Source organism: Syngnathoides biaculeatus, chromosome 22 (assembly GCF_019802595.1).
Source record: "Syngnathoides biaculeatus isolate LvHL_M chromosome 22, ASM1980259v1, whole genome shotgun sequence".
In the NCBI taxonomy this organism is placed as follows: Eukaryota; Metazoa; Chordata; class Actinopteri; order Syngnathiformes; family Syngnathidae; genus Syngnathoides; species Syngnathoides biaculeatus.
This window is the reverse complement of record NC_084661.1, coordinates 17,571,795-17,598,999: the sequence shown is the minus strand read 5'-3', so window position 1 is coordinate 17,598,999 and position 27,205 is coordinate 17,571,795. Positions and strand designations below refer to the sequence as shown.

Genomic DNA, 27,205 nt, shown 5'->3' with positions numbered 1-27,205 from the left:
AAAAACAAAAAAAACCAAAAACCTGCAATGTTTACAGTCTAGGGTGCGCAAGGGGACGGTGCATTTTTGCATACTTTCAGCACCAGGGGACCTGCTGCGAGTCAACGACGTGACCCCAGCTCCCCTCCCATACGGTTCGACTTTCCACATCGCAGACTGTGCAACCACAACAAGTCGCCTTCACCACCGCTGAGTCAAACGTGTCCAGAATCTGATTGTGTCACACTTGGACTGCTTTAAAAATCATCGCACGTCTGTTGCAACAATTAGTCACATTTCAAATGAATCTGTCGACTCAACTATGAAACGCCAAATGAACATTTCATGAAGTCGAATGGCTGGAAAGCGTTGGCCTCACAGTTCTGAGGTCCCGGGTTCAATCCCGGCCCTCCCCGTGTGGAGTTTGCATGTTCTCCCCGCGCCCGCGTGGGTTTTCTCCGGGTGGCCGCTCCCGTTTCCCTCCCACATCCTATAGGTGTGATTGTGTTGGTCTCGATGTGCCCTGCGATTGCCTGGCAACCAACGCAGGGCGTTCCCCGCTTCCTGCCCGTTGCCAGCTGGGATAGGCTGCGGCGCTCCCCGCGCTATCCTCGTGAGGATAAGCGGCGAAGAAAAGGGATGGACGGATGCACAACATTAAGGTCTGATCAAAGCAAATTCGGGCACATAAGCGAAAACGTCGCCGACAGCAGTCCGTGAAGGAAAAGCGGCCGCGCCCTCAACAGAGCAGGTCGGGCTTATTAGTGTAGCGACGACGTATCATTTACGGTACAACAACATTGTCGCCGTACTTGCTTTTCCTGATTCCTATGGGCCGCCCTGGGAGCTCCTCATCTTTGTTTTGCACGCTCGCTGAGATGTAAAGGATACGAAACAGCTTGTAACTCTTTTCTTTTTTCTCGCGCTTTTGTCTCTCCCGCACATTTCCGACCTTCGCTGACGTGTTTTGTTGTTTACCACCGGGCATGACTCTCTCTCTCTCCTCCTTTTCCAGAAAGCAGGGCGGCCGGACGGGGTTTCCTGCGTCCCGCGGGGGGGCGGGGGGGGGGGGGGGGCGGAGGAGAGCTCCCGCGGGGCCCTCGGCGCGCGGACTCCTCCCGACACCAGAAGCCGACTTTTTGCGCAGGAGGAGGCCAGCGGGATGAATCACTCAAAGTAAAAGTCAGCTGCTATTTTAAAACGCAAGGATGGACCAGGACGGTGGCGAGCCAAAGACTTACGTGTCCACAGCGCGCCTGCAGCTCGGGGGGCGCGCACGCAACCGACCGGACCCGCTCGCCGGCGACACGGCGATGAGAAACGCCGCGGGAGGCTTCCGTCCGACAGGTAGAGCCTGACTTCGTTGGCCGCATTTATCGTTTATGAGCGTTTGTAACACGAGCGCATCTGCGGCCCAAACTTTTTTGGCCTCCCCGTTAAGCGTATAACACCCCCTTTGCGAGGCTGCAGGCTTGACCTTTTTTTAACTCGCAGCACTTTTGCGCGAGGACCCCGCAGAGGGGGCCGAATCGCGACTTTCGCGAGTTCGAACGGATCTCGCGGGGACCGCCGTCGTCCGCGCCGAGAAACCGATACCCGACCGCCGATTGTCATTTCTTTTTGTTGAAGTGATACATGCTGGGGGGGCAAACAAGCAAGAGAGAGATGAGATGGAGATACTTTGCGCTCGTGCTGCTACCACATTTCCCAAAATAGACGACATGCCTCAGTTAATCTCCGGATGTGTTGGTCGTCCACTGAAAGAAATAAACACGGTAGCGCTAATTGACGCTTTCTTTTCGAATGTGTCGAATGTGTTTAAAAACAAATTATGTGTGCATTAAGGTGCACGGTGGATCAGATGGCAAAGCGTTGGCCTCGCACTTCTGAGGTCACGGGTTCAATCCCGAACCCGCCTGCGCGGCTTTTCTCCGGCAACATTAATAGGACACTCTAAATTGGCCCATCAATGTGATTGTCTCGTTGTGCCCTGCGATTGGCCGGCGACCGGTCCAGGGTTTACCCCGCCTGCCCGTTGGCTGCCGGGATAGGCTCCGGCACTCCCCCGCCACCCTCGTGAGGATAAGCGGCAAAGAAAATGCACGGATGGATGGATATGCATGAAGGAGGTAGATCTGTTCATACTTCTATATTTTCTATGATGGTCACAGTGCCTAAATCAATCACCTGACGTGTTGTTCGCCTACTAAAATTAAAATGAACTCCTTGCAGCTAATTGACCTTTGGTTGTGCCCGTGCTGAAAATCAGTCACTTCAAGAAATAAACACCTGACCCCCTCATACATTTTTGATTCGTTGTACTTGGGAGATATCGCTCCAAAAGACACTGATAGGCGCTTTAGCGATGAGCAAGCGTATTTTTTCAAATAAACGCCTGGTTGATTGCAAACTTGTCGTGGACATTCAGCCAACGCTAATAAACGCCTTAATCCGTAATCGGGAAGGCGAAGCGGCGAAGGGAGCGACGCTATCGCAGGAAGGAGTCCAACGCCGAGCGTTTCTTGGCTACACGATGCCGGGTGAACGTGACCCGGTCCTTGGCGATGGCGCCAGAAATCTGCAAGCTTTGTGTCGGGTTTCAAATCCATCCATCCATTTTCTTTGCCGCTTATCCTCACGAGGGTGGCGGGGAGTGCCGGAGCCTATCCCAGCTGTCAACGGGCAGGAGGCGGGCGGGGTAAACCCTGGACCGGTCACCGGCCAATCGCAGGGCACATAGAGACAAACACCCGCACTCACAATAACACCAATTTAAGAGTGTCCAGTTATTGTTGCATGTTTTTGGGACGTGGGAGGAAACCGGAGTCCCCGGAGAAAAGCCACGCAAGCACGGGGAGAACATGCAAACTCCACATGGGGGGGGGGGCTGGGATCAAACCCAAGTCCTCAGAAATTTGAGGCCAACGCTTTGCCACTTGACCCACCGGGTTCCAAATCAATTCTTTTTTTTTTTTTTTTTTAAACCTGGATTACGGTTTCAAATGAGTTCTTCAAACTAGTGCTTCAAAATCAGTTTTGGGTTTTCACTCTTGTGGTCTTGTTCTTAGTCATGTGACGTGATTAATAATACCTTTTTTTTTTTTTCCCCCCCCCCCAGGAGAGAAATTTCATCCTCAAGAATCAAACGCAAAAAATGGCACCGCCACAACATTGAGCTGCAACAATTCTTCTGGAAGTCATTCGGGTGGTGCGGGATTGCACATCAAAGGTACAGTTTTATGGCCAAAAAAAAAAACAACAACTTCCTGCCTTTGATTAAGAACTTGCGATTCTGTCGTACGCACTAAAACAGACACAAAGAAAAGTCGCAGTCCGGACGCGATGGAGCTCAAGACGGAAAACGTGGAGGCGCCCGGGAAAGAGAGCGGACGCAGGACAGAAGCCGAAGCTGGTACCGTTGACCGATTGACGGACCTCCTCCGAAATGTTTGCGCTTGACCTCCCAGTACCACACCAAGGGATGTTTTGACAAAAAACAAAAAAAAGACAACAATGCGGGACAGGTCATAATTTGGTGATATCGCCGTACGTCAATCACAAGCCTCGCGCTCACCTGCGGTTCCCAAACGAGTGATGATTGGTTGTTAGTGGCAGCTGCGGCGTCAATCAATCAGAAGGCCGAGCGATCGTGCCTGCCTGCTCACGATTGGTCGCAGCGTCGCAAGCCTGTAACTCCGCCCTCCTCTTTAGTGCGCGCAGGCCGTGACACCCAAACAAAAAGGACCTGCAGGGACAGGGGGAAAAAAAAAAAAAAAAAAGCCACTTTGATTTCATTTGGTGGTTTTGTTTTTCCCAAGGTTCTTCCGTGGACTTTCTGGACCCGCCGGAGCACGTGGCGGTTCGGGTCGGCGAGGAGGCCCGCTTGCGCTGCGACTTCCGCACGTCATCCGTGCCTGTGGCCTGCTGCTGGATTTTCAACAGGGGGAAGGTCTCGGTATCGCTTCAATCGGCACAATTTTTAGGCGCCCAACATATTGGAAGCGAACTGTCTACAATATACTGCAGTATAATGGGAAAAAATAAAATCTGATACCACATGGCACAGTGACATTGTGACAGCGCTAATGGAGTTATTGTACCTGTAGCGATATCACCAATGGCTGTATTGGAAGAAAAGCATCCGCAATACATGCTGATGTCGCCATACGGTGCTTATGTATTGGAAGATAAGACTTTGGGGTTGCCACGGCGACTCACTCGCATGATTTTTAACGCACAGCATATATCATCCACATCATTATCGACCGATTACGGCGCTGAATAGTGACTCGGGATGTACTGCAAAACCAGCAGGTTGCGGCGCTATCGCTGCTAATTTATTTTCTTCCTCTCTGAAGGCGGTTCTGCCAGACCCGAGGATGTCCGTCAGCGGCGACGACGCGCACAGCACGCTGTCGATCTCGGAGGCTCACCCGGAGGACACCGGCTCTTACACGCTCATCGCTCGGAACCGGAACGGCTCCAGCGAGCACACCGTCTCGCTGAGCGTCATACGTGAGTGTCCGGTTTTAAGCTACCCTTTGAAAGGCAAGAACTCACCCCGAACCCTTCCAAAAGATCGTCCCGATCCGCCCGCGTCTCACCCGGTGGTCTCCCAGCTGTCCGCCGAGTCCCTCGTCCTCTCCTGGACGGGTCCCAGCTTCGACGGCGGCACCGCCGTCTTGGGTTACATCGTGGAAGTCCGGCGGCTGGGCGCCGACGCATCCGGGGACTGGACGGAAATAGCCGAGCGCTGTAAGAACACCTCGACCCAGGTCGGCTCGGGCCTGGAGCCCTACGGGAAGTACCGCTTCCGAGTCCGGGCCTACAACGCCGAGGGGGTCAGCGAGCCCAGTCAGGAGTCGGACTGCGTCACGATGGCAACCATCAGTGAGTCTTTTCACTCTTCGAACTTCTTACAGAACACGTCCGCTATATTTTTTTTTTTTTTTTTTTTTTTAGAAGAAGAAAAAAAGGATGATGTGGGGCGTTACGTCAAAGTGGCGATCGACACAAAACGTGAGCTGCAGGACCACTACAACGTCCATGAGAAGCTCGGGGTGTAAGTTTTGTGTCCCCCCCCCCCCCCCCTTCCTTAGCACAAATTGATATCATGGAATATACGAGAAATCGGTGATACGGATACATTGGAAGAAAGAATTGATTTTAAAACATGCATCCACGATCCAATGCTAATGCTGGCAACCATTTTCCTGTCCAGCGGGAAATTTGGGGAGGTGTTCCGTCTGTCCCACAAGGAGTCCGGCGAGGTGTACGCGGGCAAGTTCTACCGGGCCAAGAGCGCCAAAGAACGCTCGGCCGCCCGGCAGGAGATCGAGCTGATGAACTGCCTCCACCACCCCAAACTGGTCCAGTGTCTGGCGGCCTACGAGGCCCCCACCGAGACCGTCATGGTCATGGAGTAGTAAGTAAAACTGTGAGGCGCCGCCTCGGGGGTTGGACCCGGGACTCCCGCTTGTTCTTTTTCACCCCTCCGATTTGTAGCATCGCGGGCGGGGAGCTTTTCGAGCGCATCGTGGACGACAACTTCGAGCACACGGAACCCACCAGCGCCGGCTACATGCGGCAGATCCTGGAGGGCATGCTGTACGTGCACAAGCAGAACATCGTCCACTTGGACCTCAAGCCCGAGAACATCGTGTGCACCGATCACACGGGAACGTGCATCAAGATTATCGACTTTGGCCTGGCGAGTAAACTGGGTGAGGAAACGGAAAAGGATGTCGTTTGGAAATCTGACTGGACGGCCCGTGGAGCAAATCCCCCCCCCCCCCCCTCCTCTTTTTGCAGAAGAGGGTAAGCCCCTCATGGTGATGCACGGAACGCCGGAGTTCGTGGCCCCCGAGGTGATCAGCTACGAGTCCGTGGGCGTGGAGACGGACATGTGGAGCATCGGCGTCATCTGCTTCATCCTGTAAATAAATCGCGCACGGCCGCTTTTTCTTTTTTTTTTTTCAAAATACCCCGCTGAGAATACTCGAGGGAATTCAACTCTCGTCCCCCCCCCCCCCCCCCCCCGCCAACTCTATAAATAACACGGTGGCGACGGCAACGCATTGCCGTCTCTTGGCTTAAATGGCAGAATTCAATCCCCCCCCCCCCCAACGCCCGTATTACACCAAGGACACGGTTTAGAGTCGGGGGCTCGCACCCGCGCCAAGGCTGAGCGGTCCAAATTTGGACCTTCACCTTCATAGTTGCCCCCTCCTTTTAAAGTTCTTGACGCAGCGAACCCCGCAGAGGTCGGGGTTCAAATCATAAATCTGCCCTCATTTATGATTCCGTCTTGAGTTACCCTTGCAAGTGAAAGGCTCACGCGTTGGATTTTGAAAGTGTGAGGACGCTGGCGTTTGTTGCCAATGACTATTTTTCTTGAACCTTATTATTATGCTCTAAAAGAAATGAAGCTCCTCTCCCATGACAACATAGTCCCGTGCTTCAGAATCCTACAAGATGCTGGCAAAGGCGTACCCGGTGTCAATGTTTGTTTTTCCTCCCGTCTCCAGGCTGAGCGGAGAGTCGCCCTTCCAGGGAAACAGCGACGCCGAGACGTTCGCTCTCGTCACCGCAGCCCGTTACAAGTTCGACCCGGAGAGCTTCGACGATATTTCCGAGCAAGCCAAGGACTTCATCAGTGGCCTTCTGATGAAAGAGCGCAGGTCTGCCTAGAATACACAAGGACATTTTTTGTCTCCAGTAATTGGAGTCCATTTTGTTTTATTTATTTTTTTGGGGGGTTGACCTCGTCAGGAGCAGGATGTCGTGCATCGAAGCCCTGGTCCACCCCTGGATGGCCGCCTTCACCTCGCTCAACCGCCGGCCCACCAAGTCCCTCAGGAAGGAGAAGATGAGGCGCTTCCTGGCCAAGTGCAAGTGGAAGGTACCAAAATGCGGACAAAAACTCTCCATCCGTCTCCGATTAGCAACTCACTGTCCGAGATGCATCATACGGTGGACTGGAAATTAAAAATCTATGTGCAAAATTGAGATCTATGACATTTAATGTGATGTGGTGCTTATCAGGACAGGAATTCACAACTCTATGAAATATAAAGTTTCTGTCACTACAGCGCCATCTACTGGCGTACGCATGCTTACCCCAAATGGGAGGGGGAACTTTCGTGGTTGCTGTGCTGAGCGAGCGAGCGAAGCGAAGCGAAGTAGTGTGTAGTCACGTTGTCCTTTTTGAAAATGTGCAGAAAACCGGGAAGGCTGTTCTGGCCCTGCAGCGCATGTCCAACCTTTACAACAGACCAGACTCTCCTGGCACCACTTCAGACGGTAAAACTGATTAACACACACCAACTTGCACAAATGCGCACACAAACTCATAAACGTAGCATACCAACATACAACACATGGACATTCTTTACAAACACGCATTCACAACTCTTTTCCCACATTTTGTAGTATGTTTTTTTTTTTTATTCCCAAATAAATTCAATTCCTTTTCCTAAATATTCTAAATGGATTAAAAGTAAATACAGAATTTGCCACAATCAAAACTGCAAAAACGGTGTCAAGCTTGAGGTATCACATCCAAACATAAGGTTGGAATTCCTGCCATTTTTTTTTTTCCATTTTACTTTTGAGGGTTTGCATGCCTAGTAGCATCTTGAGGAGGAGGACATGAAGTTATACCATTGTAGAAATGAAGCGGTGACAAAATGTTTTTTTTTTTTTTTTACGGGGCTCCAGATCCCGGAGCTACGTACGTATGGCAGCGGATTCACACACATTGTCACTTCCGAGTTTCGCCCCCCCCTCCCTCCCTTTCATCCAGAGCCGAGCTGGAGCCGAGAGGCGGAGGAGGCCATCCGCTCGCTGGATAAGCAGCTGCACGGCGAGCCGCGCTTCCGGGAGCCCCTGAGGGACGCCAGCCTCCCCGCGGGAGCCACCGCTCGTCTGGCGTGCCGAGTGGACGGTTAGAATTGCCGCCGGCGCTTCATTAAATATTACCTGGCAGGCAAAACTGATTGCCCTCCCCCCCAAAAAAAAAAAAAAATTGTGGGGATTATTTTGATTGGAGTGAGCATTTTTAATTAAATCAAATCACGTTACGGACTGAAAAAGTCCACGGCACGCAAATAACCACAGTCACAAATTCTCTGTAAAAACTAAGTTCACACCCAAAAAGATGCATAAATTTTGCAATATGGATGTACTGTTATAATACTGGAACAAACCATCACATTATATTTTGGAATAACACGACAGATGATGCCCGTTTCTACCTCCAGGTTACCCTCACCCGGAAGTGAAATGGCTCAAAGACGACGATCCGATTCCCGAGTCGGCCCGAGCGCAGATGGAATACGGCGAAGACGGCGGCTGCTCGCTGGTGCTGTCCGCCGTGGACGCGTCGGACGCCGGCGTGTACGTGTGCCGGGCCAGCAACCAGGTCGGGGCGGCCTCGTGTTCCGCCCGACTTGAAGTGGACACGTGAAGCGAAAACGGGAATGGCGGAGTCGTCACGAACTTAAGTATTTTTTTCTTTTCTTTTTTTTTTTTTTTTTTTTTTTTTGTGAGTGCGCTATTATGAGGTCAAACATTTGTCAGATTTTTCGTGTTTTTTTTTTTTTTCCTTTTTGCACAATACATTTTCAATGTGAATCTTTTAATAGCGTTCATAATTAAAGGCTATATTTGGGGGGAAAAACAAAACTCATACAGGAGTTGTCAAATTGGTGTGTCAGTCACTGCAAAGGTCTCTAAGGAAGGTCATGATTTATTTGTGGAAATTCTCTACAGCACTGAAACAATAAATGCATTACTTGTACAGTGTACGTTTCTGTCCCTTGGTAGCCCAAATGATTCATTTTGTGCAAGGCCCAAAGTCAAAAAGGTCATTATTGCCATCTATAAATACAATCAAATGAGTGTTGTGAAAGGGGGAGGGGGGAAAACAAACAAACAAAAAAAAAAGCTTTGTTGCTACAAAGCGACAATTGTTTGAGTACACGCATGATAAAACTATGATGGTTTATAAAAAGAATCTGCGGGAAATTCTATAGCGCCTTTGACAATGTTTGGAGCCCGTCACTGTAGCGTGTAAAAGTCGGCCACGCAAAATGCCCGCCACCCCCCCCCCGAGTACGCGTGTCTTCAACTGGATCGACCGCGCACGATACCAATGCTGCGTTGAAAGCAACAGCGGCCGTCCGACCAAAGTGTTTTATAGCTAACGCTGGACGTCGTGAATGTCATTGCCTTTGCTGGGTTCTGCGTGAAAGGTACATCTTTTCGATGTAGTCCTCTGTACGAAAGGCGCTGCTGCTGCTGCTGCTGCTACTACGGAGGCACTCGAGTGTTGCAGTCGTACCGTTTTGGGTTCTCCTTGCCGCGGCCTGTTTTACTTTTTTACTGTCCCGCCCGCCTCTGCTGCATCCTTTTCTGTAGAAGATTCCACGCTTTTAATACCTGGAATAAAGTTGTGTGAAAGGCTCCGTGTTTGTACTTTCAGAAAGTATACGCAGCGCTTCACTTTCGAAATGAGCTCCCCAAAGTGCGCGCGAACGTCGGGTCACCTGTTTTCGGGTGACTTCGGGCTCCCACGCGGTGCTGAGGACCACGTTTGCGTGCTCCAGCCGCCGGGCGTCGGACGCCTGGCTCCGGAGGCGGCGCCGGGCGTCTTCCGGCGCCACGCCGTCGCGCTCGGTTATCCGGGATACGGCCTGGAACCCGGAAGAATCAAAGTCCTCTCGGTACAACTTTCAAATCTAAACTTTTAACACCGGTGAGTGGGGAAAATGTCGGCGTTTGCGTACTGCACCTCCTCCTCGGGGATGACGGTCACCCACACTTCGTGGACCATTTCAGTCCAGCCCGCTTCCAGAAGAACTGCTGCATCTATCACGCACACATCTTTACCTGGAATACAAAAAAAAAAAAAAAAAAAAAAAACATACCGTAATTTCCGGCCTATAAACCGAGAGTTTTTTTTTTTCCATATGCTTTCAACCCTGCGGTTTATGCGGTGATGTGGCTAATTTGTTCATTTTTACTAATGTCAGCAAGGGGTCACTAGCGGAAAATGCAAGAGAGACCGGTGGAATATATGTGCCGAGGAAGTGACTTTTACCGGTCAGGCCCTATTAGTGTGATACTGCTGTGCCTCAGCGATTTTTACCAATATGTTTTTTTTTTTTATTTTTAACCGGCCCTGTTAGCGTCAGCGCGCTGGTGCTAGCGTTAAACTCTCTGTGTGTAAATATCTCGCGTTTCAATGTGGGCACTTGCGCCTTTTACACACCGGCGGCGTATGTACGTACTAAATGGTATTTCCTTTCCAAATGTAGCGGGTGCGCTCTGCAGGCCGGGAATGACGGTAGATTTTTGCCGTGTATCCATTAGCGATAGGAATTCAAGCCAGCATTACCTTGTTCCCTGGCTTGGGTGATGGCATTCTTGACGAGAAGCGCCGTCTCTGGCCACACGATGTCTGTTAGCGCTTTTAATCTTTCCTGAAAATGGAACCCGATCATCTGGAATCTCGACGGGCTTCGTTACGATCTGTTACCTGGTTTCCGAACACTTTCTTCCCTAAGGCGGGCCTGTTGATGCTTTTGTCTTCATTCAGGACATCTAAACGTGATTAAAACTAAATAAACTCTTCACTGTTTTCGATGATGGGCGGGACGGGAAGCACGAGCCTACCCGGTCCGAACTCTTCCACGACGCGGCGGTAGGCGGCGGTTCCCGGCTCGTACACTCGGTGGCTGAGCTTGTCGCAGTCGACGCGGACGGCGCCGAGGGCCTCCAGGCGCTCGGCCACCGACGTCTTCCCGCTGCCGCTGCCGCCCGTCAGGCCGATCACGTACGGCCGGAGGGGCAGACCGGGCCTTTCCTAACGCCGGAGGAACGAGCTCAGTGAAATGTTCGGACCCTGTCGTAATGTTTTGTCAACAATGAGTAGTGTGCTTTAAAATGGATTGTGCTGTTGATCAATCGAGAAATGAGATTTAAAAAAATTGAATTTGCATGATGAAACATCATCAACAACACAAAATGCGCATGTGAGGTCCACATCCACGTGTTCTACACTGTTGTATCTGTGACTGAAAGTGTGCGGCCTGGCCTGATGAGTGGCACGCGCATCAGGGAACGAGCATGTACTTGGCCCCGGCGAGCTCTATTTTTCCATGAAATAAATTACCGCCGACGCTCAGTCTAATTTTGACATCTTTTTTCCGTGGGACGCCACACGTTCCGACTACCAAGTAGAGGAGGAGTCATGCGATTTCAAAATTCTGACTGTCAACACGGGACCTACTTTGGGTGGGATGAGAAGGGTCCCGAGGAGGCGGGAGCGCAGGCTGGAGGAGCTGATTTTCTCCTCCTCGGTCTCGGAGTGGTGCACGTCCTTGAGCACGTGGATTTCGTGAAGGACCAACGCAGGAAGGCCCTATTTCACCCCCGGCAACAGATGACAACACACACGTCGTTATTGATGAGTCGAGTGTTTGATTTGTGACGTATTCCCCGTCCGGATTGTGCAAGCCTTCCATTTCCTCGCCTTCGTTACAATATAACGGAAGCCGCCAAAATCAACCTCAAGCCCCAGAAAACATGCAAGGGTCTACTTTACATTCTCAATCCGCTTCCTGTTGACGGCCTCGCCTCCCTTGCGGGTCTCCTCGCTGACCACGATGCAGCCGAGGAGCGGGTCCACCACCGACACCCCGAGCGGGTCTTCCAGGGGCACGATCTCCACCTGCAGCGTGGGCTTGACGTCCCGCAGGAACTCGCTCAGCTGTTCCACGCGGACGGTGTACGGCTGGATAAGCTCTTGCAGGACTTTTTCTGCGGGGTGGGGGGGGGGGGGGGCGATTCCTTACAAAGATCACAAACACGTTTTCATGCTTGTAGAAGCGGGTCAAAATGACCTTTGACCTCTCTCTGTTTTGGGTTCATATTCATTCCTTCCTTCCTTGTCTAAATTTGGGCGGCACGGTGGATCAGCTGGGAAAGCGTTGGCCTCACAGTTCCGAGGTCCCGGGTTCAATCCCGGACCCGCCTGTGTGGCGTTTGCATGTTCTCCCCGTGCTTGCGTGGCTTTTCTTCGGGCACTGCGGTTCCCTCCCGCGTCCCAAAAACATGCAACATTAATTGGACACTCTAAATTTTGTGTGCGGCTGTTTGCCTCAATGTGCCCTGCGATTGGCTGGCGACCAGTTCAGGGGGTACCCCGCTGGGATAGGCTCCGGCACTCCCCGCCACCTTCGTGAGGATAATCGTGAAAGAAAATGGATGGATGGATGGATGGATGGATATGTAGGTATGGGTCAGTGACCCCAACTTAAGGTTGCCCCTCTCTCTCGAAGTGAGAAGTGTAATGGCCGCATCTGATTGACTTCAAATACTCATCGGGTATTTTCGTGTCAAGGGGCACGGATGGAACTCTCGAGGGAGGGGACTTATTTTGTTCAAATGGGTTGATGACTCAGGAAGTGAGGTGTGACCGATTAAAGGATCCATCAATTGGAGATGAGTACTCACTTTTCAGCATTCCTCGGTCGCACACGCCGATCACGAAGCGTCTGGTGGCAAGCAAGCACGACACGTTGAGCAGAGTCTTGTGGGCCCCGTGGAGGCGGTCAAAGGTGCCGCCCACCACCACGTCGGGGTACGTCTCCAACGGCTTCCCCTCCTCTTCGGGCACCGTAAGCCCGGGATCCGACTCTTGGTCCGACGTAGCCGGCGGCGGAGGATCAAGCAACACCGACGGGAGGCCGGGCCGGCACGCGTAGCAGCGTCCGGCGTAACCCCGCAGGCACTGCGTCACCTGGTTGGACTGCGCCGGATCCTGCAGGGGGAAGTCCGTCAGGAGCACCTCGGGGGGGTGGGACAGGTACTGCGGCGTGGGAAAGGGGCCGCCGATGCCGGGGGACGGATGGACGTTGGCGAGCAGGACGCGGACGTCGAGGTGCGCGCACACGTCGGCCGCGTTACTGTAGAGGCGCGTGATGAGCGAGCACAGGTCGACGGCCGGCGGGATGAAGACGGGTCGCGGTTGGCCGCCGCCGCCCAGGTTGAGGCCCGGGTGCAGGTGGACGTAGAGGGTGCGCTCCACCAGCTTGGCGGCGGAGCTCAGCACGGGGACGACGCGCAGGGCGTGGAGGGGCGATGTCAGAACCAGGATGCCGGTGCTGAACATTGACATGGTCCCGGGTGCCGGCGTTGCCCGGACGGTCGCAACGAAAGCTGCAGGCGGGGCGAGACGACGGGTGAGGAACTTCAATTGGAAAAGTAGATGATTTTACTTTTCGGGGTTGGGATGCGAGCCGAAAAAAACTGATGTCAATTTAGCGACGAGGCGCTACGGTAGAAGCAAGCCAGGTCTAGCCCAACAACTACACAAAAAGGAATGTAAGGCAAAGGCACCTTTGATCTATTAGACAAAACGCTAAATGTGTAACTACACGCGAGGAATTTGGTCTCCGGCAGTCGGTCACAAATCACATCTCTCAAATCCCTCTGGTGTCTGTGCCACCACCGTGCTTGACTCCCATCGAATATGAAATTAGTGAGGAGTGTTTGCTGAGGGATGTCCTACTTGATCCAACTTCTTATTCCGATGTCTCACCACTTCCCGAGTACACCAGCAGCTACTTTGCTTACAGTTGGCTCACTTTTTGTGGGTTGACGCTCTTGCTCGGGAGTACGGGAACACACTAATGCCACTTATCAGCTTTTAATATCCATAAATCATCGTTGGGCCGCTACACACTCGGTTAGCAAAACTAGCTAGCTACGTGCCATCATTCGCGCACAACTGTCAACAAAGGTTGACACTCGGAGACCTCGTAAACTTGGCACGCCCTCAAAAAAAACAAAAGGTTGATTTTCAAAGTAGTCTGCCTACAAAAACATACCTTAGCGGCCGCACTTTTTTAGAAAAGGGAATGTTTAACGAGGCGATCCAAATGGTTAAACAGCCGCTTTGATAGAGGAGCTCGTTGAAGGAAGGGTCGGTGTGTTGTCACGTGACAGCCCCAGCGTGAGGGGATTGGGTAGCAAAAACCCGCAGTGGTCCACGGGATATGTAGTTCTTTTAAGGAAACCGAAACCAAACAAGCTCATTTAAATCAGTACAGCATTGATTGTAGTGTAGTATTAGTAGTTATCGATTTAATTTAGTGATGCCTTGAGATAGGAGTTTAATTCATTCCGTGACCATGCTTGTCACTAAAAATCTCATTTCCTGTTGAAAAGAACATAAACGCCATTAATCCGTTCCACCATCCCTCAATAATCCAACAAAATGCAACAAAATGTTTTAACACACAAATAAATGATTTCATTCTTCTTACAAAGAAAATGTTTCCAATTCCTGTCAGCCATTTTGGCATTTGTTGGACGCCTGCCGGGAAAAGAGAGCTGTGATGGAATTTATTGCACTGGTGTCAAACTCAAGGCCTGGGGGCCAGACCCGGCCCGCAAAGGCAAAATCATGTGTCAAAATCCACGATTCTTGTGAAAATATGTCCCGACATTTTGAATCGTCATATATCATAAATGATAATGTTAAGATAATATCAAGATTTTTTGTGTCACCAAACACGAACAATGGTTGAAAAACCCGTTAACACTTGATTTCTGATTCCAAAACTAGTTCATAAATTTCATGTGAAAATATGACGACACGATTCAGGATTTCTGTGGTTTCGCCATAACGACCCCCTGAGGGAAACTGTAACTCCAATGTGGCACGTGACAAAAATGAGTTTGACAGCCTCGATTTATTGGCTTGGAAGGGGAATCACCACTGAATATTTTGAAAACGTTGACAAATGTGTACGATGTTATCAAGTTCTGCCAGTGATGACGCGTCACAAGCTGATGACATAATCAATAGTGAAGCTCCGATCTTTTCTGACCAGTGTCTTGACCTTTGCCCCTGGACAGACTCTTTTATGGCAAATGCATGAGGATGATGACTTTTGGCTTGTTTGTAATTATTACAAAAAAAAGGAAATGTTTTGGAATCTTTTTTTTTTTTTAATTTGAGGCAAACAGCTTGTTTTTACAAAACATAATAAAAACAGAGTCAAGCGCTATTCATTGGGCTACAGTAGTAGAAAGAGTTGCATGACGAGGCCCCGGGCTCGGCCGGCTGGGGCAGCAGAGGCATTGCATAATTAGCAAAAAATGCACGACATTGGCACGCGTACAAAACCACGGAATTCAAGTCGGACGTCTTATGCGCTCGCGTTACAGCCTCGGTGAAATTAAGACTCTTCTGTCGTTCACGTGACTGATGCTGAGTAAGACTTGCAGGCCTTTTCATGAGGACAAATTCAAGTCGGTATCAAAACGTGTGCTGACCACAACATTTATGCACGCCGAGTGACATCGCTATACGTTTTCGCCCTTCAGTTGGCTTTCTTATCGCCGGCGCTGTCGACGGTCGCCGTGTCGTAATGGCACTTCTCCACGCATCGCCGCGGAAACCACCCGCGGATGCGATCCCCGGCTAAAAAGGAAAGATAAGTTTAGGCATTTGCAAAAAAAAAAAAAAAAAAAAAAAATAGAGTGAACCCCCGAAAATCCCCAAATAATGCAAACAAACATCAGCATGAACACACTCTCGTTACATCAACAACTATTCAGGAAATAATTCAACATAAACAAAATGCCTTCACATGAGGCTCAGCAACAGAATTATCGTAATTTCCGGCCTATAAGCCGCGACTTTTTTTTCCACACGCTTTCAACCCTGCGGCTTATGCGGTGATGCGGCTAATTTGTGCATTTTTTTTCAAGGGGCGGGGGGGGGGGCACTCGAGCGGAAAAGGTAAGAGTGGAATATATGTGCCGAGGAAGTGACTTTTACCGGTATGTTTTTAGCTAGAATACTCTTCTAACTCATGATACTTTATTAGCCGCAAATTCTTGAATCCTGCATTGTGAATTTGCGAGGGTTCACTTTACTAGCTGCTGTCATTTGACTAATTTTTCTGTTGTTGGTTTCACCTCTCGTTTGCTCCTCGTTTAAAACTTTGTCTCCGTACATCCACCATCTGAGAGAATAAGATAAGATGTGAGGGAAATTTGGTTATCCCCGCAACAAAATTCACACGTAGACACTCACATTAATAATATCGTACAAGAGACAAAGTACAAACAAAAACAAAGCACAGCACATTTTTAGGTTAAACAGCAAAACAAAACAAAAGAATAACTTTCATGTTTGTACAGTGCGCATAGGCTGGAATGTAACACATTTGATAAAAAGTGGAAAAACTAGGAAAACATTTCTTTCTTGACGAAATGTATTCACTCGGGCCCCACATTTCCTTTGACAAAGCAAAAGCTGAGAGTGTCTTACTTGGTTCCACGGGTGGCCAGGATGGTGTCCCCCCGCTGTAACGGTATCCTGGGCTCCTCTGTGCACGGGGTCCGGAAAAAGGTCTGGATCCCCTTGGTCACGGGGCAGCAAGCGCCGCTGTAGTCCTCCACCGCCTGGTACTGCACCTGCTGGTGGAGCCGCGTCACGATTTTGGTTATTCCATCACGTTTGTGACTAAAACGGCGTCCTGTGCTCGAGCAGACACTCGACACCGTTGCGTCGACAGATCAGTTGAAAAAGACACGCGACATTTCCTTCCACCCACCTCGTCAAATTAATTACATTTAAAAACTATTTTACTATTTTTTTTCCCCCACGTATGCAAATTCTTCACACGTATGGCTCAGAATGTTTCCTGGAGCACATTTTCCATGGTGGCGCTCTCCGTGGTCCTTAAAATTAACGTTAATTACTGATAAACGCTGCTTGGCACTTGACACTTGTACGTGTCCCAAGTACAAATCAAAGCCCGGCCCGGCCCGGTACTTACGCTCCTCGCTCGTTTGTCGGCCTTCTGCTTCAGCTGCTCGATCTGTGGCAACGGGACAAGCACAGTTGAAACGGATTCACTCACTCGCCACATCGGCACGCTTGAACGAAAAAGGAACGCGGGTCGACCGTTAAGGTGTGCTGGTGACACTTGGGGTGGACGGGCCAGCGGAGGCCGTCTCCTTTGGGCGCCCCCGACCACGTGAAGACCTCCTTGAAGTTGAGGCGGCGGCTGCCGAGGTCGTACGGGAAGATGAACTCCTCCCCGGTTTGGTAGTGCTGTATTCGCTCTTTGGCCTGCGTGGAAATGGGACTCTTTTTACTCGTTCCAAAGTAAACGAAACTCATTGGCAACGTCATCAAAATGACAGAGTGGAAGTTCTAAAAAGTCAAACACAATCTGTTCTGTGATGCGTTTTTCGAATTTCATTTTTTACTATTGCTAATCGCGTGGAGTGAATTATTTCATCACAGTATCAGCGTCACAGAATATTTATGAAAGTTACAAGCAATGTTTTAAGTCATCTAATAACATTGCTACCTGTCGTACAAGTGTCATAAAATTACTTTTCCGCAGTTGTCTCGTATTATCTGTGCAAAAACTACGTGAGAGAATTAATAAAACTGGAGTTTAAAAAAACTCAGGAGGAGCAGGAAGGCGTTTGCAGGGTAACACTGCCATCTAGTGGTGTTTTATAGCTATTGCTCATTGTGAAAAATTCAAATCCCCCCCCCCAAAAAATGTGGGTTTTGAAAATGTATCCACATCACATGTGCATGAATATTCACAGATTTTGCTCTTACTTTGTTGGCAGATTATTGGAAAAATGCTAAATGCGCAGTTTTGCCCACTGCTCACTTCGCACGCTTTCATGATGTCATTATAGAAATGTTGCATGTACAAATTGGAGATAAGAAAACGCAAAACAAAAGAATTATTCCTTCTTGGTCAAAGGCTGTCACATTACGTGGAAAACGTGAAGCGCTGTCGCTGTTAATACTTTCCAGGCCTCGCCTTGGGAAACTTTGAGGCTAATTACGGTGAGGGGAAAAAAGAACAAATGAGTACAGATAAAAATAAGATGAAAAATATCCAGACCTTTTCCTCGATCCAAGACTCTATTGAGGTTTTGTTACGAATGATGACTTTTAGCTGAAAAAGAGACAAATATTATTTAGCCAAGGTAACATTGACATTGGGGGGGAATTACGGAACAGCACCAAAACGAAAATGTAACCAAAACAGTTTAGCGGTACCTTCTGACATCTAGTGGAAGAGCGTTTAATTATTCTGTTGATAGATGAATGGACTAAGAGTCATTATTTGTACCAAATGAATAATTCCCCAAATTCAATAATTTCCCACCGCACACGGATGTGAATTACCGGAATAAGAAAAGGCCGACTTCAGCGGTGCTCTTGCCGTGCGCGTCGGCAAACTCAAAACGGACGTCGCGGGCAAAAATGTACCTGTATGACGAAGAGCATGCCCACGGCGATGGTGGTGCCGAGCGCCAGGCCCAAGGCGAAGAGGGTGGCGGCGAAGGCGGCGACGCTGAAGGGCACGAGGGGCCGGCTCTGGCGCACGGCGCTCATGTCGATCTTCACCGTGCTCCAGCCGAATGACACCTGGGCGAGAACGGACCGTCATCCACCTTCTCACCATATTTCCAGATAAAAGCCGCACGCAAGGGTTCTTCAGTGGACTCCGACTGTCGGCGGGAGGATTGAGACCAGGCCGACCGATCCGAGAATAATTGATGCACGTCATAATCACAGTGAAAAAAACGGACCCCCGCCAAATTCTCGAGTAAAAACCGTGTGAGCGCTCACCTTCTCGTAGAGCTGCGTGTACATGGTCATGACGAAGATAATGGCGGCGTGCGAGCAGCCCAGCGGGGCCAGCAGCAGGAAGCTGGTGAAGTAGGCGTGGTTCTGGTGGCCGCAGCAGTTGTTGATCCACGGGCAGTGGTGGTCCATCTTCATCACACACCTGCCAGGGGGAAGGAGATGGCATCAAGCCTTTTACATCACGCTCAAATAAACGGATGAGTTCTTTGCGGTGTGGGACATGGACCTGTTACACTTGCGGCAATGGTGGGACCTCGGTGCCTTGAACCCTTGGCAAACTCTGCAGAACTGCAAGTACTGGGTCTCCTCTTGGTTCTCCTGTTTGAGTGGCGTTTGGAGTTAGGGGTACACACACACGAACGCTGGGTGGAACGTGGGAAATTTCATCGAGAGGGCTTACGTACGGGTTTCCATCTGAGGGGGATGTACCCGGGCCCGACGAACATGGCGTTGAAGTAGTTGTAAAGGATGAGGACGGTCCAGTTAAGGAGCATTATGAAGTTGATGCTGCCGCCGGCCGTGTCCAGGGGCCAGTACCAGACGATGGAGTCCAGCACGGCCATCGTGGAGCACACGACGACGACGGACAGGGCGATGACCGGCCCCCAGTGGCACAACCGGCGCACCTCGTGGAGGTTCTCCCACGTCACCAAGTTCATGACGACCTAATTGGAGCTATTTGAAACGTAAGGGCCCGACGGGTTACTCCGTGTTATCTTGCGGAGTCCGCGCACATATTTTGACGCTTCTGCTTCCAGGGAGCCGACAACAAGCGTGGTTTGGACTCAGCCGGACGTCGTGTGTGCCATTCTTATTCGTCTTGGGAGAAAGGAGCATCCTCTAATGGTGCTCTCGGGAGTTTGCTATGCTTGGAATGCACTCCAATTCCCCATCTAGAAAAAGGAAAGAAATAGTAAGAGTGGCATTTAGTAGAACCAAACATCCAGCTGTTGCATCCAATGGCTGGTCTGCATCTCATGTGACACTCGGCGGATCCGACGGGTTGAAAGCACATCTAGTTAGCAAAGTGAATCGGTTTCAATTCAAACGAACACGCCAAAAAAAAAAAAAAAAAAAACAAAAACAAGCGAACATACTACATGGAATGAAAAACATTTATTTGCACATTTTACACCTGACGGCAGTGTCCGACAGTAGCTGGTCGTGTTAGCTTGTTAGCATGCAGCTCAAGACAGGCGTTTAAAACTGAATCAACAACCGAGTCAACACGAACAGCACTGGAATGTCTAACTCACGGGGTTGGAAAGCGCTGTTTGCGTTAATATTGGGGTTTGTATAACAGGTAAAAAAAAAAAAAAACGGTCACTTTAAATGCCCAACCCGGCCACTTCCTTGTTTTTTTTTCCACCTCCTCGGTTCGCCAGTTTGGGTAAGGAACTAATCTCATGTCGTAGTATCTTCCGAACATTTTTTTACGTTACCATAGTATACGTTTTATTTAATTGTTATAGTTTGATATAAAACCCAGATTATTTTGATTAAATGAAACAATGATTAATAATACTTGGTAGTATATATATGCTGTCTTTTTTTTTGTGTGACAAAAAAGGAAGAAACCCAAGACAGTTCTATGCCGGATATATTTGACTGTAACACAAGGAAAGAAGACCCGAGATCCGCTGTTTTTATTATTCTGAACGTGCAATTCCCGAGAAAAGTTCCATTTAAACGCAAACGGCAAAATGTCTTCAGACTTCGAAGCCTACGAGCAGGACTTTGGAACCGTTACGGCGGAGATCACCAACAAGATCGGCAGAATTCCCAAACTGGGTGGAGGTAAGAGAGTAGTATGAGCAACGTCGTTTGACAAGCCTCGCCAATGGTGGCAAGGGGGAGCCTCGTCGTTGTGTTTATGATCATTTCATAAAAAATCGTGATGGAATATGAATGTCATGTAGCCATGACTTATGATTAATTCTTAGCCACTTTGTGTCTTCATTAGACTCAGTTTTTGGTGCTATAGTCACACATTTCCTCTGACTAGTGTCTGACCTAAAATCATTCCGTTGAGACGCTTTCAATTCATTTTTATGGCTCTCGAAAATCAAAAGTAACACACTTGCGCTCACTTTAAATCATAGTCAATACGTGTTGTAAATGCTTTATATTCAGTTCACTCCCCAATACCAGTATTAAATTAAGTTATGTTCAGCCCACTCAGCAATATCAATCTCAAATTCCCGTCGATTAAACCGCAAACTTAATTATAAAAATGATACTTAACACCAAAAGCCACGTGAGAATGTCATGTCAGAGAAAAAGGTGTAAATAAAATTTGAAAAACAGCAATAAAAAATTACATTTGTGCCTTGGGATACAGGTTTAATGCATTCTGCGACCATGGTTTTATCTGACAACAAATTTTCCAATTAAAATAAATGCAAATATTCCCGGATCCCCCCGCCCTGCCCTCTCTCAAAAAAAAACCAAAAACAAAAAAACACAATTTTCTACACATTTATAATAAAGATCTATAACTGTACAGTATATTGCCAAATATGGTCACAACAGATAATAAAAGAGAAGTATTTACTGCTTTTATAAAGTGTTGTAACACTCTAGACCAGTCTGAAGAAGATCTTGGTCTTGTCTCGCTCGGTCTTGATCTTATCTTGGTGTGTGTCTGGCCAGACTCGAGGTCTGATCTGCTATTCTTAAATTTCATGCATGTGATCATAAGGCGAAGCACATGGTAAAAGAACAAATACCTTCAATTCACGTGTTCGAGACCCCCCCCCATCCGTGATGACCGCGGCCATCCCAGCGCTGTGACTAACGGACGCGTCTTGTGTCGGTCTCGGTCTTGACGCTCAGTGAGTTCCGGTCTCTGACAAGATTGTCCACTCTAATACTAAGAACAAATAAATCCCCAAATGAATAAAATAAAATAAATACATTCTTTCTCTGTGAAAGCAAAGTGAGAATGTTGTATAAATAATCATAACCAAGAAAAGATGTCTGTTGATAAAAATATATCGTAACCTGAATAATTACTTCAATGAGTAACTACCAAAGTCTGACACATTTGTATTTTGTTTTTTATAAATATACTCCAAATGGACAATATGGACTCCCAGTGACAGCTTGTGCCTGTCTGCTTATTTTGTTTCTGCCACTAAATATAATAAACAAGTTAGCTGATTGGAATTGGAATTTCTTGGCCTAATATGATGGGTATCTTAATATTTTTCTGCTTGAATCGACGTGAATGCAGCTTTCTATTGAACTGTGATATTTCAACTAAAATTGCTTCCATGGGATAAAAGCTTTGTTAAAGTGAATCACAGTGAATTGGAAGTCAAATCAAAACTCGAAACGTCATTTGAGTCGGGAATTCAATCACAAATCTGAATGGAGTCGAATACTAAATCGAAAAGGAAATCGAATTGGCATATTTTACACCATGTGCGGGGTAACGCATTCAAACCAGAAATTGAATTGGAAATTCATCCGTCCATTTTCTTCGCCGCTTATCCTCACAAGGGTCGCGGGGAGTGCCGCAGCCTATCCCAGCCGTCAACGGGCAGGAGGCGGGCTACACCCTGAACCGGTTGCCAGCCAATCGCAGGGCACATCGAGACAAACAGCCGCACTTACAATCAGACCAATTTGGAGTGTCCAATTAATGTTGCATGTTTTTGGGATGTGGGAGGAAAACCGGAGTGGCCACCCGGGGAAAAGCCACGCAGGCAGGGGCTGGGATCGAACCCGGGTCCTCAGAACTGTGAGGCCGAGGATTTACCAGCTGATCCACCGTTCCGCCTGTTTAACATGTGTCGACTGAATACTTTTTTTTGTATTTCTATGGAACGGTGATATTGCAACTGAAATTGCCTCTAACGTTCTTAAACTGAATCACAGTAAATTGGAAATCAAATCAGAAGTCAAATCAAAACTCAAAACATAATTTAAGTCGGGAATTGAATCAAATCAGCACGGAGTCGAATCCTCAATCAAAAAGGAAATCAAATTGGTATATTTTGCACCTTGTGCGGGTAACACATTCAAATCTGAATTTGATGTGGAAATTGAATCAGAAAATAGATCGAACCGAATCCGTCATGAATTTTCTACCGCATGTAAGTCTCACAATCTGTCACACTGCACATGATGACAAAACGATTCTGGGATGGACGGGCAGGCCTTTCGGTTCCATGTGATTTGTCACAACGGCAAACGTAAACCTGGAAGCGACTAAAGCGCCGCAATTATGTCGCGCTTCTTAAGAGTATGTATCGCTGGCCACATGAATGCGCGTGCGGCGATGCTGAAGATGAACTCCAGTATTTACTGTCGAGCGGAGGTGCGGCGCTCTGCTTTGGTGACTCGCCAGCCGAGCTGCCGCCTCGCTTTCCCCTTTTGATGCGTCTTGCCAGCCGACAAAGGCCTCTCACGCACATCCGCAGCGGCAGTGTGTAAATATAGCTTCAAATGTGTCCTCGTGTTGCGTCCCCCCCCCCCCCCCCCCCATCGGCACCTTTTGCGGGGGCCGTTGTCGTGTAGCGCCGTTCCCGCCGGCCGACGCCTGATCAATATGTCTTCTCTTCTTCTTCTTTCAGAGGAGAAGACGCAGCTGGTTCTAAATGTCGACAAACAGCTCGAAGAAGTCAGAGAGTTGGTACGTCTTTTTATGGCTCATTTCCATTTCCTAAATAACGAATTGGGAAAAGGAGTGTCAGCCGCGCCGCGTCAAGCGTGGAGGAGGCTCCCACTTTTGGAGCCGCGTGATTACTCGCCCGTTAATGTTCTCCTCGTCGTCGTCGTCGTTGTTGTTTTCTTTTTTTGAACGTGACACATTTCAAGCCGTTTTCTCCGAGCGAGCGGGAGTCCTCGTGCAAAGAAGCTCGACAGGAGACAAATTGTCTCGTTATGTCGCGGTGATTAGTCAAAACAGCCGCCGTAGCCAGGCATCAAATGCGCTTGCGCCTCATCTGGATGGATTTTTGTGTACGTTCTCCTCTTGTCACGGCTTTCATCGCCGTAACATGAGTGACGCCGCTTTGTCGTCTACGCGGGCGCGGGCTTAATTAACAGCACGCCGGTTTTTGTCGTTTTGCGAAGTTGACTATTTTCGGAGTTGTCGTGTTTACGCTGTGCCGCGTGTAAATAGAATCATCCCGACAAGTACAAAGATGTACAGTACCACTTCTAGTTCGGGGAACGTTACCAGTTGGAAACTTTCCGTGGGAATTAACGAGAATCGCCGGGAATCAATCGGGAATATCCTAAAGTTGAAGATTGGCTCTGAAATTGTTCACTTCCGGACGTTTTGAAACGGCGTTCAAAGTGGAGTTTACCAGATTGGCAGCCATTTTGACTGATAGTTCCAGACACGCATATTGTTGTGCACTGCGACAAAATCTAATTAAGAAACACACATGTGGGTCCAGCGAGCCTTTTACGTGCCGTTTTGTCACAATCACGACACACACTTTTTACTAACCACCACGACACATCCTCTGTTTGAGTGTGGTGCATAAATTTGTTTCAACTTCCGAATTTTTGGCGTTTGTCTCCCTCGGAAATCGACGCGACAAGCCGAGATTTACCACCTAATCGTTTTTATCTTCTCCCGAAAAGATGTGCTGATCTCAATCAATCAAGTGATGCAATTCCACCATCTCCAGGGATCGGTGGAGCATTTTTTTTTTTTTTTTTTTTGTGCAGAAAAGCAGAGATTTTATTAAAGCGCAAAAAAAAATTTGGGGGTGTTTTTTGTCAGTTGGAGCAGATGGACCTGGAGGTGCGCGAGATCCCCGTCCAGAGTCGGGCCATGTACAACAGCCGCCTGAAGAGCTACAAGCAGGAGGTGGACAAGCTGGAGAAGGACTTTGTGAGTACTCTTGGCGCTCGTTACGACGGAACACTCACAAAGTGACTCGAAATCAGCAGAAAATCGAGTTTGTTCGGGTATTTCGTTAACCCACAAAGCACATTTTTCACGAACCTTGAAAGTATGTGGCTAGCCTACTTAAAATAATTTTTATACAAAATCCAACGGGAAAAAAAACATCAACTTACGAATTACTTTTATTCTAAAATCACCCAAAAAAAACACAAACATCCTAAAAAGTTAAATACAACTGAACTGTACAGAGGCAGGAATTGTTTCCCGTAGCACTAGAGGGAGCCCGAGTCAGCCCACTTTGAGGATGACTGACGGAAAGGGAATCATGAACCCCCGCCGGCCTCCCCCGGAACGGATGCGCTTTGCTCGCGGAGCCAGAGAAAAGCGGCGCCTCTCAATCGCCGCTTTGATCAAGCAAAGAGGAGGCCGAACGTCGTCTTAATCTCATCAAATTTATCGGGTAAACAGAGACCGTTGTCTTCAAAGGGGCCTGTCGGCGTGTCCCGGCGGGGACGGCGGGGGTCCGCGCGTGTCTGCTGCGTCTTTTTTTTTTTGTTTTTTTTTGTTTTTGCTTTTAACGTGATCACGTGTCAAGAACGGGAATATCTTTTGACATCTAAATGGCATCTAAACTCGTCTGCATTTCTAATAATGATAATGGGGCTGAGAATGCATAAATAATCACTGTTGTTTTTTTTTTTTTTTCAAGTCCGGGAAAATAAAACTACAAAACCATCTGAATAAAACAACTACATTAATAATGATAATTACAGTGTCATATATCAACAGTGTTTGTTTTTTTTTTTTTTTTTATTCTGGAAGAAAAAAAATATCAAAAAGTAAATTCACACGTGATGCATTAAATAAGGATAAAATTAAATTAAATAATTTAGAAAATCCAAAACAGAATAAAATGATGGGTGGATGAAATTGAATTGTAATATAAATAATTTTACTGTATTCAACCTATCACTGTAATGAGGAAAAGCGGTGCAATTTAATTTTAATCTATTGCAGTCGTACCGACAAAAGTATGTGAAACCTTCCAAAGCGATTACTGCAATTTTTATGCTGATATTACTGAAGTCATTCTTCATCTACGATAGCTGCTCGTGTGGCCTTTCCTCTGCTCTTCCAGCAGATGGCGACAGCGCCCCAAGAATCTTTGGCCCGTTGGCCGGTTCACGACAAGGACAATTTGGGCTCCATTTAGCAAATGACTCCGTCCCTTTTTTTCTGATGTCTGATCATAAAATACATCCTCTTATTGCTTTGCTTGATCTCCCATCTCCTCTGTGAAAATAACGTTACGTAAACGTCCTTGCGGGAGATCGTTTTGCTTCAGTTAGTCCTGCACTTTGAACCGATGATCAAAATGAAGTGCATTCATATGTCTGAGCATAAAGCGTCTTTTACAGCGGCACCTTGACTTACGGGGTTAATTTGTTCCGTGACCATTCTTGTAATCTTAAATCAACTTTTCCCCATTGAAATGAATGGAAACGCCATTCATCCACTTCAGCAACCGCACACAAAAGTCATTTCTTTATTTATGTATTCAGCAGCTTTTCGAGCTTTTCTTGGACAGAGGTCCAATAACCTTGCCTGATGTCTCAGTGTTAGCGGTACTCCTGCCTCAGTACAAGTCCTCCGCTCGTACTGTGTCTCCAAGTCAACTCCGCACGGGCCTCGCTTCTTTTTTTCGATGATTTCAAACTTTCATTTAAAAGACATCACCCGAGTCCTTTCTTTCTTTTGACCGTAGTTCGAAAAGAATATATTTGGACAAATACCTGCGCAAAAAAAACTGAAAATGTGACCTCAAAGCACAACATACAGAGCTCGTGCTACCTACGTCATAAAATCATGTGACCTTTGTTTCCGTCGCCATATTGTCGGTCAAACAAAGGCTTGTTCAATGCTAAGTCGGTTGGAGACTGCACAAAAATATGTCTTATAGCGCGACGGCGCCCAGAGTCCTGTCCAATTCCGTGAGGCATTTAGAAGCTCAAAATCAATGACGGTACGTGGAAAAATTAGATAAACTCGGCACAGAGGACCCGTATTTAATGCCCAAGTCGATATTTTCGCCGAAAAGAAATGTGACTGCTAATTGGCTTTCGCTTGTCTTGGGCAACTTGATCTACACGTGGATCTGGTGAAAAAGTCGTCGAAGTTTACACGGAAAAGTTGGAACGCGTAGAAAAGTCTGGAGGCGTACGAATACTTTGTTGCGGGATCTGTCCTCAATCAGGAATAAATCCCACATAGTGACGGTTTTGCCGGCTCGTGAATGCGGAAGCGACATGTTAACCTTCGCCGGAATCCGTCGATCTTTCCAGCTAGTATTCAAGCCAAATGCCAATATTTAAATAAATGACACCTGGTTTTACTCAAACTTGCATTCATTGACTATGATTGGGGAAAAAAAAAAAAGGACCAAGTCTTCTCCGCGGATCGTACGCGGAAGCGATTGCGGCCACACGTTAACCTCCGTAAACCTCCGCGACAGTTTTGTTTTTTTTTAATACGCATTGTTCTCAAATGAGCCAACTTGACATAAATACTTCTTGGTAATTTGAGATTGAGAATAATAATAACCTGAAATGAAGCGATCGCTACACAGGCATTTGTGTATTTTGGTT

General features: G+C 48.1%; 4 protein-coding genes across 11 annotated transcripts in view; 2 read left to right on the top strand and 2 right to left on the bottom strand.

Annotated features, from left to right (window-relative positions):
• Positions 1 to 1,052: 1,052 nt before the first annotated feature.
• Positions 1,053 to 8,796, top strand: LOC133495158 (myosin light chain kinase, smooth muscle-like). 2 transcript variants are annotated; one of them, XM_061809450.1, is made up of 15 exons: positions 1,053 to 1,326; positions 3,098 to 3,208; positions 3,293 to 3,391; positions 3,798 to 3,928; positions 4,338 to 4,494; positions 4,558 to 4,869; positions 4,942 to 5,041; positions 5,201 to 5,404; positions 5,485 to 5,702; positions 5,791 to 5,914; positions 6,507 to 6,659; positions 6,751 to 6,880; positions 7,200 to 7,281; positions 7,784 to 7,924; positions 8,241 to 8,796. In XM_061809450.1, the coding sequence occupies exons 1-15, from the start codon at positions 1,188 to 1,190 to the stop codon at positions 8,444 to 8,446; spliced, it is 2,307 nt and encodes a 768-aa protein (XP_061665434.1). In that variant the 5' UTR covers positions 1,053 to 1,187; the 3' UTR covers positions 8,447 to 8,796. The 2 variants fall into 2 exon arrangements, with proteins under 2 accessions (XP_061665434.1, XP_061665433.1); XM_061809449.1 differs by having other exon boundaries at positions 1,187 to 1,326; positions 4,945 to 5,041.
• Positions 8,711 to 14,013, bottom strand: coasy (CoA synthase). 2 transcript variants are annotated; one of them, XM_061809451.1, is made up of 10 exons: positions 13,875 to 14,013; positions 12,499 to 13,203; positions 11,588 to 11,802; positions 11,273 to 11,404; positions 10,657 to 10,846; positions 10,520 to 10,584; positions 10,379 to 10,463; positions 9,773 to 9,870; positions 9,528 to 9,674; positions 8,711 to 9,420 (listed from the first exon to the last, which is right to left on the bottom strand). In XM_061809451.1, exons 2-10 carry the CDS (start codon positions 13,160 to 13,162, stop codon positions 9,361 to 9,363), a joined length of 1,656 nt encoding a protein of 551 aa, XP_061665435.1. In that variant the 5' UTR covers positions 13,163 to 13,203; positions 13,875 to 14,013; the 3' UTR covers positions 8,711 to 9,360. The 2 variants fall into 2 exon arrangements, with proteins under 2 accessions (XP_061665435.1, XP_061665436.1); XM_061809452.1 differs by having other exon boundaries at positions 13,556 to 13,977.
• An 814-nt stretch (positions 14,014 to 14,827) lies between these two features.
• Positions 14,828 to 20,100, bottom strand: zdhhc6 (zinc finger DHHC-type palmitoyltransferase 6). 3 transcript variants are annotated; one of them, XM_061810675.1, is made up of 11 exons: positions 19,948 to 20,100; positions 19,096 to 19,584; positions 18,918 to 19,009; positions 18,674 to 18,833; positions 18,311 to 18,469; positions 17,940 to 17,993; positions 16,970 to 17,137; positions 16,842 to 16,883; positions 16,331 to 16,476; positions 15,976 to 16,022; positions 14,828 to 15,475 (listed from the first exon to the last, which is right to left on the bottom strand). In XM_061810675.1, exons 2-11 carry the CDS (start codon positions 19,348 to 19,350, stop codon positions 15,375 to 15,377), a joined length of 1,224 nt encoding a protein of 407 aa, XP_061666659.1. In that variant the 5' UTR covers positions 19,351 to 19,584; positions 19,948 to 20,100; the 3' UTR covers positions 14,828 to 15,374. The 3 variants fall into 3 exon arrangements, with proteins under 3 accessions (XP_061666659.1, XP_061666655.1, XP_061666656.1); XM_061810671.1 differs by having other exon boundaries at positions 14,833 to 15,475; positions 16,331 to 16,479; positions 19,948 to 20,099; XM_061810672.1 differs by having other exon boundaries at positions 14,833 to 15,475; positions 16,331 to 16,479; positions 19,827 to 19,962.
• Positions 20,101 to 20,266: 166 nt separating this feature from the next.
• Positions 20,267 to 27,205, top strand: part of vti1a (vesicle transport through interaction with t-SNAREs 1A) — a 104,162-nt gene continuing 97,223 nt past the window's right edge. For 2 of the 4 annotated variants that reach the window (XM_061810676.1, XM_061810678.1), the window contains exons 1-3: positions 20,267 to 20,488; positions 23,272 to 23,330; positions 24,435 to 24,545. In XM_061810676.1, coding sequence (XP_061666660.1) covers positions 20,395 to 20,488; positions 23,272 to 23,330; positions 24,435 to 24,545 — 264 coding nt within the window. In that variant the 5' untranslated portion in view covers positions 20,267 to 20,394. The remainder of the gene's footprint in view (positions 20,489 to 23,271; positions 23,331 to 24,434; positions 24,546 to 27,205) is intronic. The other 2 variants (XM_061810679.1, XM_061810677.1) reach the window with 2 other exon arrangements.